The following is a 20,020-nucleotide window of genomic DNA, read 5'->3' as shown; positions in this document are numbered from 1 at the left end:
CAGTTCAAGCGTTCTGTCGTAGGGATTATCGAAATTTAATGGTGTCTGATCTGCATTACTAATTAATGAAAGGTCGTAGCAGTGCTGCGTCCGTAGCTATATAATAAACTTTTGGAACTGCAGTAACTTAGTGTCTTAGTCCATCGGTAGCTTCTGCGTGATTGCTGTTTGGTGTCGGACCGATAGGCCATGGAGATTCATGAACTGATCGCCCCAGCCATATGAAGCTTTAAACCCGGCTGTGTTAGCGCATGTTTTGGCAATGGTCAAAGCCTTCATTCTAACCTCCACAATGCTAACATCACCGCCTATGCTCAGCAATCCATTCAACCAGCTTGGCCTCCAACTCAGGATATGCAGCGCTTTTACCTCGCTCAGCCATCTTCATCCTAAGCAGCGCTTGCAGGCGCTCTTTCTGCCGTCTCCAAAGCCAAATGTTAGACTCTGCTATGTTATCAAATTCATGGCTGGAAGCTCTGTTGCCATGAGCTTCAGCATAGCTAGCAACTTTCAGTTTGTCAGCAGTCGTGTAAGACTGCTGACAACTCATGGCATCCCAAAGAAAGCATGGAACGCCGTGCACTATATACTTGTGCACTCACGCGTGATTACCCGGCAATACAAAAAGGCAAGACAAAATATGGCAAAGTCGGGGTGCACGCAATAGATAAGAGTTCAGTTTATTCAGGGTTTCTGACGTTTAAAAGATAGGTGCGCATTATGTATAGGTGTGCATTATACTCGAGATTTTACTATATGCTTTCTAGAATCAGGCACTTGGAAAAATATCGTTCATTCTTTTTCTTTTTTAAAATATTTCTTCAAGGCAATCTCTCACCAGCATGAATAGCTCCCATAAATAATTGCTACAGGGAAAGCTGGGCCAAATTCTACTTGGTTACAATTATATAGGTCCAGTGCAATCATGACAGTAGGATTTGTACCACTGTCTACTGAATTGACATAAAAGATCATGAGAAATCTATAAAACTCAGCTTTTTCCTCAATCAATGAAAGCACTGTAATTTTCCCACTTGCCAATCAGAAATGCTACAATCACAAAGGAAAGAAAAATAATTTGAACTACAAAAGGCTTATTGGAAACTTGCTTGCATATTTATTTCTTTATCCCCGTTTTTCTTACCTCTTTCACACTGAGGTCCGGTAAATCCATACACGCATGCACAGCGGTTGGGTCCAATACAACGTCCTCCATTCTGGCAACCATTTTCACAGACAGCTGTGTTTGAAAAAAAGTTGAAAACCTGCTGTAAAATTAATAGTAATATCTTTGCAATTTCTTTAAAATAAATTAACAAATAAACATCTCTCAAAGGCATTGTTAGAGAGTAGCAGTTAGTTAAGGATAACAGAAAGTTTTCAGTCAAATAGGCTCAAAAACTTCTCTGCCTGAAACTTTTTATACCTGTCAAGCTAGGGGAGATATTTTGTTCACTGATAACTCAAAAACTGTTGGATATTCAGACCAAATTGGTTGCATCTATTAATCCCAAATAAAAACTTATGCATAGGATTTGCTTCCCAAGGTGTTTTTTATTATTATTATTAAATAAAGGGTAAAAATTATTTAAAACTTTAAACAAATCTAAAATGTGCCTTTGTAAAAATGGCATTATAGGGTCCACACATTAGAGGCTGGAAATCTTTGATGAAATCAAATTTCAATGAAAACAGATTTTTAAAAATCTTTTGTTTTCTGATGAGCACTATTGTTAATGTTCTTCCAACAATTTTCTTATACACAATTCTCATTTTATAAATACACGTTTTTCCTAACTGCCTTACAAACTCAGTCTAGCCAGGAAAACCAAGTTGCGTTCTTCTCTTCTTACATATCAGCTCTAGTAATAAAGATTCTGCAGGCTGAATTCCACCCCCATTTGCACCGGTTTCAACTTGCTTAATTTTTAGCACATGCTAAAAAGCTCTGCTGAATGGAGATGAAATTAAATAGCTGCTTAAAATTAAGCATAGGCATAAGTGCTTCGCTGGAATAGTGGCCCTGACTATGCACCACTAACAGGCACAAATAGTGGTAAGAACTTATTTCTGCCGTAAAGTTAACCGACTCAACCTGAACAGATATAAGAATCTCAGTTGTTCAATGAAAAAGAAAAATGCTACTTTTCACATTCTGGATTAATAAAACTAGTTACATAATCTCTATATATTCATACAATGTTGATATATTTAAACATTATGATTTTTCTGAAAAAAAACCACCCTAGTTTCCCAAAAAACTAAAACTATATTTATATCCCAGGATGAAATATATCACTTATTCCAGGCCTGTGGGGTCCCAATGTCAGTTAGTGTGGGGTGAATATTATGGCAAAGGTATCAGAAACTGCGACTCTACCAGAAAATATGCACACAGTATGTCACGTTGCTGGATCTTGAGGGGAGCAGCCAAATCACTGATGCACCCATAGGTGGGGGTGTTGGCCCCAAAAATGATATAAGAGGGGGCCATGTGAGGTATTGAATAGAAGCTTATTATCTGATAATCCTATGTATGCTGTTCTTGTGTTTGTATAATGTCTGTGTGTGCAATTATTAGCATGTACTTGTATGGACACTGAAGATTTCCCTGCATGTGGTTAAGCATTGGGCAGGGCTGAGCCTGTGGACATGCTAATTACTGAGGCCCTGTGGAACAATGGCTCTCAATGGGCTATGGACACACCTAAAGAATAGGGGCTGTCACCTGAGAGCAGCCAGCAGGAAACACAGAGATTGGCCTCTGTCCAGGTGACCTGCTACATACTAGAAGAGGCCAGGAAGGAGGTATAAAGAGGCCATGCGGTCAATGCCATTTTTGTTCTCAGCTCAGCACTTCATCCCAGAGGCAGCACTGCAGGGATCGAAGAGCCCAGAAGACCTGTGAACGCATCCTGACCCTAGAATGTGCAACAAGAACTTTTAAACCAGCAGCTGTAACATCTCTGCTAGAGCCTGCATCGAGGACTGGGAGATTCGGTGCATGTAGCGTACTGTACTTTAATAACCTTACTCTCATGCTTTTCTTTCTTGTGTTAATAAACCTTTAGTTGTTAGATGCTAAAGGATTGGCCCAGCGTGATTTGTGGGTAAGATCCAGAGGGTAAATTGACCAGGGATCTGTGGCTGGTTTCTTGGAACCGGACAGAACTTGTTCGGGGTAGTTGGGATTGAGTGCTAGGACCCCCCCCCCCCCCCCCACCTGTGTATGAGGCCCGGGGCCATCTGGGGCACGGATATTGCTGGGGTGTCGGAAGGGTTTTGCTCGTGAGGCTTTAGGCAGGCAGCTGAAGCGCTCTGTGAGACTGGTTTGTGGCCTATTTGGAGAGGTCACCAGTCTGGGGGCTGTAAGGAGCCCCGGATTTGAGCAATTCGCCCTGAGCGGACGCCCTCAGCTGTGCCCAGACATGGCCCGGTCCGTCACACAGTGCCACCTCAAAATTATGCAGTGCTGGCTGGAAATGAGCATGGCAAGGACACCTGAGAGATGCACTCATTCATATCTCCAGGTAGCCTCCACCAGCGAGTCTCTTAAGGCATCTTAGTCAGGAATTAATGCTATCTTATTTTGGTGCTACCAGAATGGACTGCAGTTGAAATATGTGCCTTCCCCAGTAGTAAATCCACTGGTGGGTTACAATTTACATTCACTCCAATTTATATATGGGGTGTATGTGTATCAGACAATAAATATCCTATAAATCCATTTGAATCCAGTCAATCGCATTTATATTCTTGAAAAATGAAGTATAAATGACTTAAAATATGTGATATTGCTGGCAGATAACAGTTCTCACATCAACCTTTCCTTTTTAAGCCCTCAAGAATTTTCACTGGGCCTTTAAGAAACCAAGCATTTACAGATGGAATATGGCTGTGAAAGAGAAAAAGAAAGTTCATCTGCCATATGAAAAGATTGTTAATTTTAGTGACTTACATAAATTCTGAGCTCATTATTTTCAAGGCTATAAACACTGCACAGAAATCTCTTATGCTGTGAGAGAACAAACTGCAACTTTAAGAGAGTTCCATTATTTAAAAAAAAAAAAAAAAATCTAAATTTTATGGGGGATTTCAACTATCCTCACTGGTACGTCACCTCAAGACATGATGCCGAGAAAGTTTCTTAATGCCTTAAAATTAGTTTCTTGGAGCAGCTAGTTTTAGAACTCATGGAGAGAGAGAGGCAATTCTTGATTTAGTCCTAAGTAGAACTCAGGATCCAGTGAAAGATGAATATAGTTGGACCACTTGGAAATAGTGACTATAATATAATTAGATTTAACATCTTTGTGGTGGGGAAACACCAAAGCAGCCCAACACTGTAGCATCTAATTTCTTAAAGAGAGACTATACAAAAAAAATGATGAAGTTAGTTAAACAGAAATTAAAAAGTTAAGTCCCGAAAGTGAAATTTCTGCAAGCTACATGGAAACATTTTACAAACAGTATAAAGAAGGCTCCACTTAAATGTATATACCACATTAAAACACACAGAAAACCAACAAAGTGTCACTGTGGCTAAACAAAGTAAAAGAAACAGTGAGAAACAAAAAGGCATTGTTTAAAAAGTAGAAGTTTAATCCTAGTACGGAAAAAAGAAAGGAATACAATTTTGGCAAATGAAGTATAAAAATGTAACTAGGAAGACGAAAAAATAATTTGCAAGACAGCTAGCCAAAACCTCAAAAATAGCAAAAAAAAAAAAAAAAAAAAAATAAGTGACTCAAACAAGAAGCCTTCTAAAATACTACTGGATGATTGACATGCTAAAGGAGCACTCAAGGACAATAAGGCCATTGCAGAGAAAGTAAATGAATTCTTTACATAGTTCTTCATCCGTGAGAATGCAAGAAAGATTCCCAAACCAGAATCATTCTTTTTAAGCGACAAACCTGAGGAAATGTCCCAGACTGAGGTGTCATTACAGGAGGTCCTGGAATAAGTTGATAGGGACCAGTTGGCATTCACCTAAGAGTTCCAAAGGAACTCAGATGTGAAATTGCGAAACTACTAATCGTGATTTGTAACCTCTCTTTTAAATCAGCTTCTATATCAAATGACTGGAGGCTAGCTAATGAGATGCCAGTTTTTAAAAAATGTGTACAGAGGTGATCCTGGCAATTACAGGTCATAAATCTAACTTCAGTACCAAGCAAATAGGTTGAAACTATAGTAATAAACAGAATTGTCAGACACACAGATGAACGTAATTTATCGGGGGAAAAGTCAACATAGTTTCTGCCTCACCAATCCACTAGAATCTATTAGAATTCTTTGATGGTATCATCACACGTGTTCAAAGGGGATCCAGTGGATATAGTGGATGAAGATTGCCAGAAAGCCTTTGACAAGGTCCCTCAGCAAAGGCTCTTAAATAAATTAAGCTGTCATTGGATAAGAGGGAAGGGTCTCTCACGGATTGGTAACTGGCTAAAAAGATAGAAAACAAAGGGCAGAAACAAACTGGTCAGTTTCCAAAATGGAGAGAAGTAAATAATGGTGGGCCCTGGGGTCTATACTGGGACCACTCCTATACAACATATTCATAAACGATCTGGAGAAAGGGGTAAAGAGTGAGGTGGCAACATTTGCAAATGACACAAAATTGTTCAAGATAGTTCAGTTTACACCAGACTGAGAAGAGCTTCAAAGGAATCTCACAAAATTGGGTGAGAGGACAACAAAATGGCAGATGAAATTCAATTTTGATGAATGCATGTTGGAAAACATAATCCCAACAATTCATATAAAATGATGAAGTCATTGTGGACAGCTCTCTGAAAACATCCCCTCACTATGCAGCAGCAGTTAAAAAAGCAAACAGGATGTTGGGAATCATTAAGAAAGGGATACACAGCAAGTCAGAAAATATTATATTGCCTCTATGTAAATCTATGGTATGCTCTTGAATACTGTGTGCAGATGGGGCCATCTCATCTTAAAAAAAAACACAACAACAACAAAACCACACCACACGCATTTGAATTGGAAAAAGTTCCAAAAAGGGCAACAAAAATAATCAGGGGTATAAAATGGCTACAATAGGAGGAGAGATTAATAAAACCATGGCTTTTCAGCTTAGGAAAGAGACAGCTAAGGGGGAATATGACAGAGGTCTATAAAATCACAACCGGTTTGGAGAAAGTAAATAAACAGTTATTTACTCCTACCCATAACACAAGAACTAATGGTTACCAAATTACATTAATAGGCAGCAAATTTAGAACAAATAAAAGGAAGTATTTCTTTACACAACAGTGTCAACCTTTCAAACTCCCTGACAGAGGATGTTGGGCAGGGCGAAGGCCATGGTTTAACAAGATTCAAAGAAGAACTAGATAAATGCAAGGAAGATAGGTCTATCAGTGGCTATTAGCCAGGATGGGCAGCCTCTCTTTATCTTGGCTGGAAATGGGTAACAGGGGATTGGATCACTTGATTGTTACCTGTTCTGTATGGGGTACCTGGCCTTTAGCCACTCTTGAAAGACAGGATACCAGGCTATATGGACCTTTGGTCTGACCTAACATGGCCATTCTTATGTTCTTATCTTTACAGTGTGCCTGAGCAACAGCCAATACACATTTTGGCCTTAAAGTTACTAGGCAATCTTCCAACTCAGGGCCCCGCAGCTTAAGAATAGGTTATAAAGTGTTTGACTACCCTGTGCCAAAAGAACTCAGAACTCCTGATATGTTAAATCTTTTAAATTGGAAAAAATGCACATAAAATACACTTCAACTGAGCACTATATCAAAAAGGGAAACATAAAAATGTACTATTATCTAGAAGCAGGATAAAGCTTGTATTTCTTATCAAGAACCATAAAACGGAATTACTTTTCACTCAAGATTTCAGTCCCATATATAAATAGAAGCGATTTCTATGCTGCTGTTATAGCACGCAGTGAACGAATTACAATATTTTGTGGACCAAAAAGGTTTTTCTAAATCTCAAGAACAGTGTACTTAAAAACAATTATGGTAATTTAAATATATTTATGCTCCAATTCAGACATAACTTTCCATCCTGCCTTTATAAATCAAATCCTCAAGCCCTAATTAAAAACCTGATCCTCCAGTGTGCTCCCTGCAATCTCAGGGGTCTGACTAGGCACAGCTCTTTGTAGGATAAGAGCTTAAGGATCTAATTCAACTCTATAGGTTTTAAGACCAAGATTTTAAAACAATACACACTTTGATACCATTAAAAAAAATAAAATCTAAATATCATGGGAAAAATACCCAGAATCATCATAATCAAGAATGTTAAAGTCCATCTAGAATATCACATAGCACATGCAAGGCTGTTCCATGGAACGTTCTACAGTGCTTTGCCCAGATTTCCATGACAAACAATGGGGCTGTCATTATTTCTTTAGGATGCTCTTCCACTCATCTCTCCATCAGAGATTTTGTTCCGGCTATTCAATTTTTATTTTTTTTTTACTTAATTTGTTTACTGCTATTTGCATATCCTCAGACCACCTCTCAAATACTTATGTCGGTTATCAGATTTTATGCCAATTAGTAATCTGTTAGCCACACAAGACATTCAGTTCTTTTAATCTTTCCCCATAAATCAATATCTCTGGTATTTAAATCATTTTATTGTTTCCCAAATTAATGTAATGTTGACAACTTTCTGTGTGAAGTGCAAAGGACTCAAGACAGCAACGTAGGTGCAGTTCCACCTGGTCCATGTAGCGAGGGACTTCCATTTTACCTCCTCAGATGTGGCACGATGTTTCTACATATGTAACCATATTTATAAAAATCAGGTTTTTTTTTTTTTGGGTCCTACACAGTCCAAGCTACTCATAAGAGCAAGGATCACGAGGCTCCACCCTGGTAGTCAGATGTAAGCATGAAACAGAGAAATTACTTACGTTGTCCACAGTAAGTTCCAATGTACCCTTTCTGGCACTGACACTGGTCATCTGCACAAGTACCACCATTCATGCATCTGATACTGCACTGTTGTACTACAATAGAACATATATACAAACACTAATTTTATTGTAATGGGCTTCAAAAGGTGCTTAAGTGCAAAGTCCTTTAAAAGCACATATATGCAATACGTACTTTAATGGAGATAAGCATTTGAGGAATATGTATCTATGCCAGGGGTGGGCAATAATTTTTGCCTGGGGGCCGCTTCAAAAATTGTTGAAGTACTCCCGGGCCACCCCAAAAGGGGCGGTGCCTAAACGGGAAAGGACAGGGGCTAAACAGGAAGAGGCGGGGCTACCCAACCTCCAGACCATGATTGGTTTGGGGGTGAGGAAGCCCCTTTGCCTCCCCCTTCCCACTAGGCACCCATGCCCTGGAAGAGGCTTGGCACACTCCCCCACCACCAGATCAATCAGGGCCTGGAGGCGAGGGAGCTGGGAAGCCTCCTCCTGCCCTGCGAGGAGCACATGACGCTTTGAAGTGCCCCGGGCTCTTTGCAGGGTTGGGGCAGGGCGAAGGAAACTTCATTCAGCACCCCTGCCGCTAGGCCCTGATTGGCCTGGGGGCGGGGGAGCATTTGAAGCCTCCTCTGCTCTCTCCCCCCCCCCCCACCGCCTCACATGCTCCTTCTAGGGTGGGAGGAGGCTCCCCCACCCCCAAGCCAATTAAGGCCGGGGAGCACCCAAAGCCTTCTCCACTCTGCCCATGCGCTGCTCGCAGGACAGGGGCAGAGTGGAGAAGGCTTCAGGCGCTCCCCCACCTGCAGGCCTTAATTGGCCTGGGGGCGGGGGAGCAGCAGGGCCTCTGTGGGCTGGATCCACCCACCTGGCAGGCCGAATCCGGCCCGCAGAGTCCCTTTTGCCCACCCCTGATCTATGCCTATATTTTTGTAACAAATCATCAAGACATTTCAAGCAAAAATAACTTTTCCAAGAATATATATGGCAGAATTTGCAACTCCTAAATACCTAGAAGGATTTTGCCACCAACATTTCATTAATAAATTCAAAATTAGAAAACCGTATGACAAGATATTTATGTAGTTATGATATCTGTGCATGTTTACATCTGCTGACTTTTTTGTCATAACAATAGAGAGCATCGTGTAAGCACAGAACTAAAGCTCTAAGTATAAATTGTTGTATGTAGTGATGATTATGTATTCTGTAAGGTATTTGTTCTATAAGTATATTTTAAAAATGGACATTTATTGGAGATCAATTAAAAAGAGATCTCTAAAGGCAATGCAAATACTATAAATCCTTACTAGATTTTGATCCGCAGGTAGGCGATATTTGTCCACTGGAGCAAGTGCACATATTAGGACGGGAACAAAATCCATCACCGCAACTATTTCTACAAATTGCTGGGGAAGAATTTAAGAGGACAGTGAATAATAATGTTTTCAGAATTAAGTTTACAAAAGAAATGCTAGTTAAGGAGCTAAATTTACAGTTTGACAATATGCAAGCCTTGAACCAATTTCAGAGATGCAGTTAAACAGTGTTCAATTTATGCCAAAATAAAATTCAAACAGTCGAAAGATTTGATTTTTGCTAAATCATTTCTGTGATCAAAATCAACAACACATTCAAGTAAGAAACATCCAAAATATAACTCCTGAAATATAGCCTTAGCATTGAAAAAAAAATACCATTTTTCCTAATTAGAAGCCGTCAAAACAAGCAACGGAACAGAGTTAAAATTTGAAGTTTTAGACAGAATGACCTAAGGACAATGCAAATAGAAAAAACGAGTTTTGATTGCATATGATGCTCTCCAAATATAAAAGTACTACCTGACACAAAATCACAGTGGACAGGTTTTGTTAGGAACACATATTTTAAAAAGTATTTATTTAAAAATTATATCATCTCATTTTGCGGAATTTCTTATCCTTTCTTAATTAAGGATGGATTTTAAGGTCAAGCTGGCCTTTTGAGGGGAACAGTAATTACATTTAGTGCCTGTCAGATGTGGTATTCTCTCTTTAAGACTTCCTATAAAGAATTCACAAAATGATACAATCAAACTTCTGAATTGTCACTGGGATGATAATTTTATAAATTTCTCTGAGCAGTATATACATGTTATGTACATACATTTTAACCATCTACTGCTATCGTTATGCATGCATACTTCTCCACCGACTAACTGATGTTCTACTCACAGAACAACTACAGAAGTATGGAAGGGATAGAAGCCAAATCCTGATCTCTGTCCTAATTAAGGCCAAATAAATGCAATAGGAGGTTCTGTACCAGCCTCAAAATATTAGTGGAGCCATCATCTAACACAAACACTACCGAAGTAGGGATGTAAGCGACTAATTGACACACTAATTGACGAGTTGCACCCCATCCCCCTTTGCTACCTCTATCAAAAGCAGCAGCAAGGGGGAGAAGAGGAGAGGGTGCTGAGAGAACTGGAAGGGGCACAGTGGTACTGTTCCACTTGGGGCTCTTGTACATTTCAAAGTGAAAGCTCCGCATAGTCCCCTGCTAGTTCTGGGTTCCCAGAGTGCCCCGCTGGCCCCAGGCAGTGTTTCAATCTTTGAAATGCACAAGAGCCCCAGCAAGGGATCTTGTGCATTTCAAAGGCAGAATGCTGCGTGGCATTTCCTCCCTTGAAATGTATCAACAAGCGGGCGGACTCTTGCTTCATTTCAAAGTGGAAGTGCCCTTTTCGACTAATCAAATAGTTGATGGAAATTCCATCTACTAATCGATTAGTTGATATACCTAATTTTAACATTCCTATACTGAAGAACAAGTCCTTGTAGGAAACAGTACAAATGCAGAGTCCAGATTAAGGATGTTAAAAGGCAGGTAAATTGTTCACCGGGTAGTTGATACAATCTGTCGATAAGGGAAGGCACTCAGTCCCGGCTTTTGCCACAGGCTTCTACTACATTTAAACTGCAGAGCCACAGTGGGGGTAAGTCCCAGACCCAGTGCAAGCAAGCCTGACTCAGTCCCAGCTTGCGCCAGGTCTGGGACCTACCCCTGCTGCAACTCCGCAGTTTAAATGTAGTAAGTTCTGGGCCAGCTCTTATTACATTTAAAGCACAAAGCTGTACTGATCCCAGACCCGGCGTTAGCCAGAGCTAGCTAGGATTACTCAATACCGGCTTGTGCCAGATCTGGGAGCTACTACTGCTGAGGCTCTGCAGTTTAAATGTAGTAGGAGCAGCTACATTTAAAATGCAGAACTGCAGCAGGGATAGCTCCTGGACCCAGCGTGAGCCAGGACTGAGCTGCATTTGCTCAGTCCCAGCACGCACTGGTCCCAGCAGCCCCCATCCGTGGTGGCCAGGGCTGACCGTGAACAGAGGCTGCTTCAGCAGCAGCCTTGTGTGCAGGGGGGTATCCCAGCTCCCCGCTGGGACCTCCCCAAGGACAGGGGCTGCTCCACAGGAAGCAGAGTAACCTCTGCTCATGATGAGCCTGGGCCCGCTGTGGGCAAAGGCTGCTGAGCAGCAGCCTCCTCTGCCCCACCACCCCAAGCTGCTGCCTCTATTAGAGACAGCAGCGCAGAGCGGCAGGTGTGGGCAGAAACAAAAGACAGGACTATGCAGCACTTTAAAGACTAACAAGATGGTTTATTAGTTGATGAGCTTCCATGAGCCAGACCCCCTCTCTCATGGCCCAAGAAAGCTCATCACCTAATAAACCACCTTGTTAGTCTTTAAAGTGCTGCACAGTCCTGTCTTTTGTTTCAGCAAGACCAGACTAACACGGCTACATTTCTATTACTATTCAGGTGTGGGCAGCACCATGGAGACGGTGTTGGGAGGAACTGTCTTTTAAACCAGCTCTCCCCAGCATTGGTTCCTGCTTCCCCCCAGCTGCTTCTGATCCAGAGGCAGCAAGGGTGAGGGAGAAAATGGGAGTAGGCCTAGGCTTATCAGGTAGTCAACTAAACGATTACATCCCTAGTCCCAATATGAATGACCTCTGCCAGCCCCTCTGGTTCTTGGGAAATTCACATGGTATGAAGGCCTAAAATCTTCCCTAGTTTTTTATGAGTGGGAAAGACACAAACCTGTTCTTACTAATGGAAGAATGCAAAGGAAATGTTGAGTGTGCAAAACTTGTTTTCAAGGTCCTACATAAAAAAGCTCAGATGGGGAGCATCTCAGAATTTTGTATCCTAGGTTCTAACTTCCCCCCCAAAGTTAATGAAGTGAGAATAAATCTAATTTTCTTACAAAAACAAAAATATATTGTTTTCTTGCTCTATTAGCCAAGTAAAAACATTGTTTCTATGAGATTTACCAACTTGCTTAACTCCTTTCCTTCTAAGACAAAAGCTCCTTATCAATGCCAAACTAGGATTTTTCAGATGTGTGCTCCTTGAAATTCTCCATTAGAGTTGCAAAATCCCTAGCTCACATTTGCAGCCCATGAACACCTTTCTTCAACTGGAAGCAGGTGTATGAGAGAGGCAGATCAAAAACTGTCAACTGTAGGTGGAGAAGTTGAATATTACTATCTGAGGGAGCAGATTTAAAATAAAAATCCCTGAAAAAAAATTCCAATTTTCAGGGGAAGAGAAAAATAGTTTGAATTCACTGTTTTGTTAAAATTAGTAATATCCCCTTGATTGATGCAAAAACAATCTTTTTCACTGGCTAATTGAAAAGCAAATATCAGGCATATGAATTACAATACATTGCCAAGAACAGGTACCCAGAATTTAAGTCATTTAAAAATCCACAGAAAAATGAGCCAGTTCAATTTCCTGAACAAGGCCAGGTCTACATTAAAAGACTTTTGCCAGTGTAATAAAGTTAGTTAGTGGTTTGATTCTTTACAATATTATTTAAAACTGGTAAAAAGCCCTAATTTAGACACATTTATACTGGGAAAATGCTTATTTCATTTGGGGAACCAGTATAAGCTATATGAGCAAAATAACTCTTAGTTGGTATAAGACGGAGTATTATCAGTGGAGACAGCCATTTAGTTTGCCAGAAAAGTTTGCAACTACAAAGTGTTCTAAAGAAATCTATGGTCACAACAAATGCAAAGTGTGAATATATAAATCAGTTCCTAAACTACTTAATAACCCAACTCCCCCACTGAACAGTGTCGTGCAAAAAAACTCTAATTTTGGCCCAACTCCACACCACTGAGGTCCACAGGACTTTTATTGCTGAGTTCAATTAGAAAAGGATAAGGACTTTTGAGCAAATAAATCACACAAGTCAAATTCAAGTTTAGCAAGCACTATTGACCAGATATTTAAAGATTGCAACAAGAATTAAGTTTACCAGGGCTTTGAAAATCTCCTTGGGGGCGCCCAGATACACCTTTAGTCAACTTTTAAATTTTACCCTATATACTATGAATCCATTTTACATTAAAAATAACCTTAAGGGTCAACCATTAACCCCCCAAAATAGAATTAATCATCTTCTGATGTTCCTATTATTCAATCTCTAGCTTGCTATTGCTGTCTTGTGTTTTGCATTCCATATTATCCTTTACTTATAAAACATTACAGCCATCCTAAGACAAAGATCAATGATATTTGACATAGCTGGAGATACTGATAACAAGACTGACTTAACTAAGAAAAATAAACAAAAATGAAAAGGCCAGTACTTATGTGCTGCCAAGGCAACAGCCTCAAATGACATGGCAGGTCTTTCCATCTCTAATTTCTACAAGTCAAAAGATTTTTTTCCCTCTCATGCCCCACCGAATGTCTGATTTGTTAGATGAGGCATTACAAAGCACACAATAGCAGAAATGGAGAGCTATGTGTTCTTGAATTGGAAACTAGATGTAGATAATAGAGAAAGTAACCCAGGTTAGAGTAGGACGAGTAGATGTAGTTTTTATTGAAGCTGAATTTCTAAGAGCAAAAAGCATACTTCGGAAATTGACTGTAACAGATGAAACCCCTTAAATTTTATATTTCCTTTCTACGTAGACATTTTTTCTTAAATAGGCTTTTCAGCAGACTCTCTTCTTTTTGCCAAGCTTTGTCAAACAATAGCGAGATCTGTCAGCACAAAATTTACCATGACCAGTGCAATAATTATTGAGCTTCCATGCTTCAGAGCTATTAAAACACAACTAAAAATGACAAGCAGGAAAATAAGTGAACACCCCCAGACATTAAAAAGTTTCCTATCGTATCATTACACTGTTATTCCAAATTTACCACAGAAGGTTTTGAAAACTTCAGATTCCATTTGCTTGACATTCAGCTATTTTTCCTTCTTTAGTGTTCATCACTCAATTTATGAAATTTTTAAAACTAAATAGATCCAGGCCTCTTAAGAAGACCCCAAACAAAATGCAGTAATTTGCCAGAGTTTCAGTTATGGGAACTATGAAGCGTAACCTAAAGGCTATATTTTTGAAGTGTAACCTAAAAGGCTATATTTACCAAAATGAATTATCTGGATGTGTCAGAAAAAAAATTAAGACATGACTATTTTCGTTGATTATTACCCTAAGATTGTAAAAAACCTAAAGTCAGACACTTACGAACAATGCATTGGTTTCCTCCAGGGAGCGTTTTCCATCCAGGGCAACAGTAGGAGTGGAATCTAGAGCCACACACGTTTGGCCTGTCACATACATATGTACACACAAAAATGTTGGTTAATGTAAAGGTACATCCACAGATTTTTTACATATTCAGAAGGAGAGAAATGTACAAGCTATATACAACAAAACAAAAACTGTATGTTACCCTGGCAAACAACTCCCCTTCCCTCCCCGCCAAAAACAAAAGAAAAAAGAAAAAACAAATGCACCCTCCACCTCATATCAAAATTTCTCCTCAAACCAAACAAAAGCCTCCTTCTCTTCATGAAGTGGAATCAAATCATTTCATTTCATTTCATTTTTCAAAAGTAAATGGGGGAAGTAACAGTAGGCCAAATTCATCCCTGGGTGTAAATCCACTGATTTTACTGAAATTAGAGAAGTTAGGAATTATACCAGGCATGAATTTAGTTCCATGTCTCCCCAAGTAGTCCTTTAAAAGTATTTTTGCAAAAAAGCCACACACAAACCAAAATTCATTTTACACTGCCATAAGTCACTGAGGGGGAGTTTTCATATAGAGATGATTGGCCATGAAGTTTATAATTAGAAATGTTTAACTGACCAAAAAAAAAAAAAAAAAACACTTTATACCATAAACAAAACATCAGTCTTTAATACCCATGATCACAACATTGAAGCAATATTTGTTACTTGTTAAGAGCAAGTTTTCCCGTTTACCTTTGGAAGCCAGTAACTATTTTCCAAACATTCACAATATCTAAGCGGCTTTTTAAAAAACCGCGGCCAAAATGTAGAGTTAAAACAACAACCCTCAATTAGACTAAGAAGTGGGTTTGAAAGGAAATGTCTTGTGTGAAGAAGACAAACACAAGAGCCACTGCTTGTGGTTTTGAAGGGGGGAAGAGGTTTACAGAGAGACCGCTGTGAATTGCGTGACGGGAGCGGTGTGGGGATTACACGGCTTGGTAATGGATTCCACTGCCATGGTAGGGAATGGGGGCTTGGCTGCCCGGATTACTGCGCGCTGGATGGCTGTTGGAGTGGACTGCGCGAAGGTGGTGAGGCTTGTGGGCTACAGGGAAGCGCTTGTGGCGCCGGGTTGCGGAGCGGCGACTGGGTTGCATGGAGGTGAGCGGGAAGGGGCTGTGCATTGTGTGCAGCAGCTGGGAGCTGCATGGAAAGGCGTTTGCGGTGGAGCGCTTCCCTACCCCCTCAGCACATCCTGCTGGCCTCTCCTGCGGACCCGGCTGGTAGCGGCCCCTGCCCCGTCCTCCCGGTACTCCGATGCTGGGTAGATGGCTTCTGCTCCCCCCGCGGGTCGGACCTGCTGTGGCTTTTGCTGCCCGGCAGCTCCCTGCGCCCACAGCGCGACGCAACCCAGCCACACGCAATACAGCTGGGGGCAAAGGCCCCACCGTCTCCCCATCCTGCGAGTGGGCAGCTGGAAAAAGGAGAGAAGCCGGGTGCAAAGTGGTGGAAGTCCCACTTCGGGGGCGTCTTCAGGCTGCAGCTGGGGGCCGCTGCTCCCTCTTTCCCTGGCCGGGCTGGACGCTGCTCCAAGCAGCTTCTTCCCAAGAGCCTTCAACGAGCCGCGGGCAGATCGCGCGCGGGGGCGCCGCGGGCTCCACGCTGCATCGCCCCGCAACGTGCTTTGAATGTACAGAAAAAAAGCGGGGTCCGAGGTAAGTTTCCAACCGGCCCTGCCAAGCCACCGGCTCCCCGAGGAGTCACTGAGGCAAAGCCAGGCTGCACCGCAGCGCGGTCCCGGCCAAGGAGCGGGAGGAGGCTGTTTGACAGACGGGTCCTGGCGAGGCGAGGAAGGTGAAGGGGCCCCCGGACGCAGCAGCCGCAGGCTGGAGAGTCGGAGGACGCGCGGCGCGGGAGGGTTGTGCCCGCCTGTCAGTAGGGAGCAGAGCGCAGCTCCCAGCACGTGGGCGCGCAGGGAGTGGGGCTGGTTGAGAGCCGGGCGGGGGCTGCAGCCGGGGGAGGCGGCAGGGAGTGGGAGGGGCTGGGGACGGGGGAGGTGCAGCGGGAAGGGAAGGGATGGGGGGGGGGGGGAGGACTGCGGAGAGGAAGTCGTAGAGGGGGATGGGCAAGGATGAGGTTACAAGCAGGAGGAGGAGGGGCGGGGAGGCTGCCAGAGGGGTCCCCGACGGTGTCAATCGTTTCGGCTCCTTCGCCGGTTTTCTAACTTCGCCTTCTCTCCTCCTGGCGTCGTGCTGCGGCGGGTAGGGGAGCAACCACCTCGCTTTCTCTTTTTCCTTAGCGACCTGTCCCGTGCTGAGGGCCCGCACCCTCCTTCCACGTGCCACGGGGTTAGAGCTACGTGCGCAGGGAGCAAGGCAGGAGCGTCTCCCCCCCATGAATCTCGCCAGTTGCCCGCTGGGGCTCGCTGGCGGCGCTCCAATGCACCTACCCCTGCGTAACCTGACGCGCGAGAAGCCAGCCCTGCCCGCTAAGAAACAGAGAGAGCCTCTGGAGGAGGTGGGCAGCTGGGGTTAGTTATCTGGCCAGCAGGGCGAGAGCTGCTGAGCAGCCCCTTCAGTGCTGGGAGCCAGCCGGCCTGCAGCTGAAGTCTGTTGAGGAAATTGGACAGTTACCCGCGGTGAAAAGGGCATGTAATTGCTCTTTCCATCCGTGACCTTTTGCCTGACTTTGTTCTGATTTCAGTCGCGCTGAAGGAGGAGTTGTGTTGGGGAACCCAGACAATGAATGTTTATTCTTCCAGGAGGCGTGCGGTTGAGATAAACCCCGGCAGTTAAATGAGGACACCAGGACTGCAGCGCCCTAGAGGCGAATCAGATTCTCATCTTTTGTCTTTTTTTTAACATCGTGTATTTATATCAACGTTTGGTGACTCCTCTAGAAGGCCTGGCTAAAACTCTGATCTTATGATTTGCAAATCTTTCTTTACTTTGCTTGGTTTCCCCTCTTTGAGAGGTTGCTCCCAGTTTGTTTCAAAATAAACCTCAAAGGATAATGCAAGACTCAGCTTGTTTTCCTTATTTCTTGTCTATAGTTGCTTGGTTTCTATCCAAAGCCATACTTGTACCAAGATTTGTTGAAAATTGAACAAGTGGTCAAAAACTGGCCTAGGTTCACCATAAAAGTGTTGTGAGTCTTTCACTGACCTAAACAAGGATGGGTTTTTATTGCACACACCTTTGTCATTGGTCTGATGATGAAGGGGGACATTCAGTTATCAGTTATGACCGATTACAGTGCCATTGAGAGCCTTCTCAGAATATCATGGCTACTGCTATACTCTCAGGACTTTTCCAAGTAGCTTCTCTCTGCTAACCTCACAGAGCTGGCAATTTTCTATTTTCAGGTGAGGATGAGATGTGGAAGGAAGGAGGATTATTCCCTTACAGTAGAAACTGTCTTTCAATATAAAGTTGGGTCGTACCATTCTGAATGGAGCAATGGAATTTTTGAGACTATGCCTACCTTCGGAGGCTGAAGAAATCACTGCTATTTCAGATGAATGTGAGGACCAATACTGTGCTGCTAACCAAATATTGCCAAAGGTGTAGTTCTTCTAGAGCTAGGTTATTACAATTACGTCCTTTGCTATCAGTAGACTATCACAGTGACTCCTAAAGATTCTCTTCCCCAACTTCACCATATCCTGTAAGAGATGAAGCTGGAAAGAAAATAGCTAGACAGTTAAAAGCTGAAGTTCTATGCCACATCTTACCAATGGTGTCAGAATTCATTAATCCTTTTCCTCTTGAAGCAGTAAACATTCAAGTGTAACCTTAGATATAGCAAATGTTCCCAGTTGAAACTGTTCGATCTAAACCTGGCTATTTTAGGGAATTACATTTTTTCTAATTACTGGACTTTATCCAGAAAAGGATCCTTTAGTGGTCAAAAGAATAGGAGGAGTTAAATATATATGGTCCTCAATATTCATATTCTGTGAATAGTGAAGTGTGATTTATCATATTATTTTACTAAAATAGCATCCTTGTGAGTTTGCTTTGTTGCTTTGTTGTCCTTATAATTTTGAACAGGATGTTCTCCTATGGCCATATTTGATTAGTGAGCTTAAATATTTTCTCACCGATATTATTTGCTTGATACATTGAAAGCATCTATCCAAGTCTATATGCCCATACAACTATTACAAATTCACATTTCAATAGACTGTACCAGCGTGAAAAATAGCCCTTTTCTTTAAAAATCCGTACCTATTTTGCTTTCATATTACTTTGTTTTTATTGTATAGAATTGAGAATGTTTGAATCAATACTGGAAGAACCTAATCTTTTGGAAAAGTAAATTTAATTTAAAGTACTTCCCTAAACGTGAATGCCTTCTCTTTCTCTTCTGTTTTGCTTTCCAGATTCTTTTAAAGCTCTACATAGCTACTCATTTATGGAAAATGTTCCACTCTCTGATGTACCTGTTCTTCTGAGAGTCATGCCTATTAGTTAAGCTCATTTATGTTTTAGTGCTATTTCAATACACCTTGTTTTGAAATTGGAGCAAATACTTACCCTCACTATTTTGTAATATTTGCAATAGAGCAAAGATTCCCACAGTTTGTCAAAGCAATCATTTTTGCCCCACCAAAAAGCAACTTTATGCTTCCCCAGTATAATTATTTGAAGACGGGGGGGGGGGGGGGGTGTAAAGTATTGATAAAAGGAAAAATACTGAAAAGGAGGCAAATTGAAATTATGTTCCAAATGCATGGAGGTTACATTTGTAATTTTATATTTCAATCCCAAAATGTCTATGAGGTGAGGTTAGTTTTGGTTGTGTTATACTGGGTCATTACCACTTTCAATAGATCACATTATGAATTGAGTATCAATGAGATTTAGATACTTTGGAAAGTAGAAATTAGGCTCCAAAGTCGCAGAGCCAACAACGGTCAGCTCCAGGCCCCACTCCTGCTCCATCTTGTCCGCTGAGAGTGCCCTGTCACTCCTTCCCCTTGTCCCCATGCCTGTTGCATGCCACTGAACAGCTGTTCCCCAGCATGCGGGAGCCAGTGAGAGGAAGGAGCTGATCAGTGGGGCCAGCAGGCCCTGTGGATTAAGGACCCAGTTTAAGAAATGCCCTGTTCCATACAGATTTCATGGGGGAAGGTCATCGCTTTTTCCTCTGTGTGCCATGGAGCCAGAGCTGCCTCTGGGCAGACAACGGCCCCACGCGGCCATGCTGCAGTTCTTGCAGCATTTGCTGCCAGCTGCCTTCCTCTTCATGGAGGACCTGGACCCCGAGCTCCTCATGGGGACCCTCTCCGTGGCTGCAGCTGCCCCTCCCATGGGCTCAGTCACCCCCTCTCTCATTCTCTGTTTTGTGTGTTTGTTTGTCTTCTTCTGAAGGTGGTGAGGGCCATCAATTCCCTGCTGCTGCAGAGAGTCATCAGTCTGGAGCAGGAGTCCCCAAACTTTTGGGGCTGCCAGGGGTAGGACTGTGCATGTGCCAGGCGCCCGGGGTGCAAGAATGGCTCGGGCCGGCTCTGGTCACTAGGCGGGTGCACATAAATGCCCCGGC

At 42.4% G+C, this 20,020-nt stretch overlaps 1 protein-coding gene and 1 long non-coding RNA gene across 4 annotated transcripts in view; one reads left to right on the top strand and one right to left on the bottom strand.

Annotated features, from left to right (window-relative positions):
- Positions 1-16,499, bottom strand: part of FBN2 (fibrillin 2) — a 280,296-nt gene extending 263,797 nt beyond the window's left edge. Inside the window, exons 1-5 of the mRNA XM_006131867.2 lie at positions 15,715-16,499; positions 14,480-14,562; positions 9,244-9,342; positions 7,913-8,008; positions 1,145-1,240 (exon numbers count right to left, since the gene is read on the bottom strand). Of these exons, the coding sequence (XP_006131929.2) occupies positions 1,145-1,240; positions 7,913-8,008; positions 9,244-9,342; positions 14,480-14,562; positions 15,715-15,932 (592 nt within the window). The 5' untranslated portion in view covers positions 15,933-16,499. The remainder of the gene's footprint in view (positions 1-1,144; positions 1,241-7,912; positions 8,009-9,243; positions 9,343-14,479; positions 14,563-15,714) is intronic.
- LOC142829865 (uncharacterized) lies at positions 15,453-18,810 on the top strand. Of its 3 annotated transcripts, none has more exons than XR_012904744.1 (2): positions 15,453-15,564; positions 16,773-18,810. It is a non-coding gene; the product is annotated as an uncharacterized LOC142829865 (long non-coding RNA). The 3 variants fall into 3 exon arrangements; XR_012904743.1 differs by having other exon boundaries at positions 15,517-15,634; XR_012904742.1 differs by lacking the exon at positions 15,453-15,564 and adding an exon at positions 16,050-16,188.
- Positions 18,811-20,020: the final 1,210 nt, after the last annotated feature.

This window comes from Pelodiscus sinensis, chromosome 6 (assembly GCF_049634645.1).
Source record: "Pelodiscus sinensis isolate JC-2024 chromosome 6, ASM4963464v1, whole genome shotgun sequence".
NCBI classification, from domain to species: Eukaryota; Metazoa; Chordata; order Testudines; family Trionychidae; genus Pelodiscus; species Pelodiscus sinensis.
This window is presented reverse-complemented; position numbering and strand designations above follow the sequence as displayed.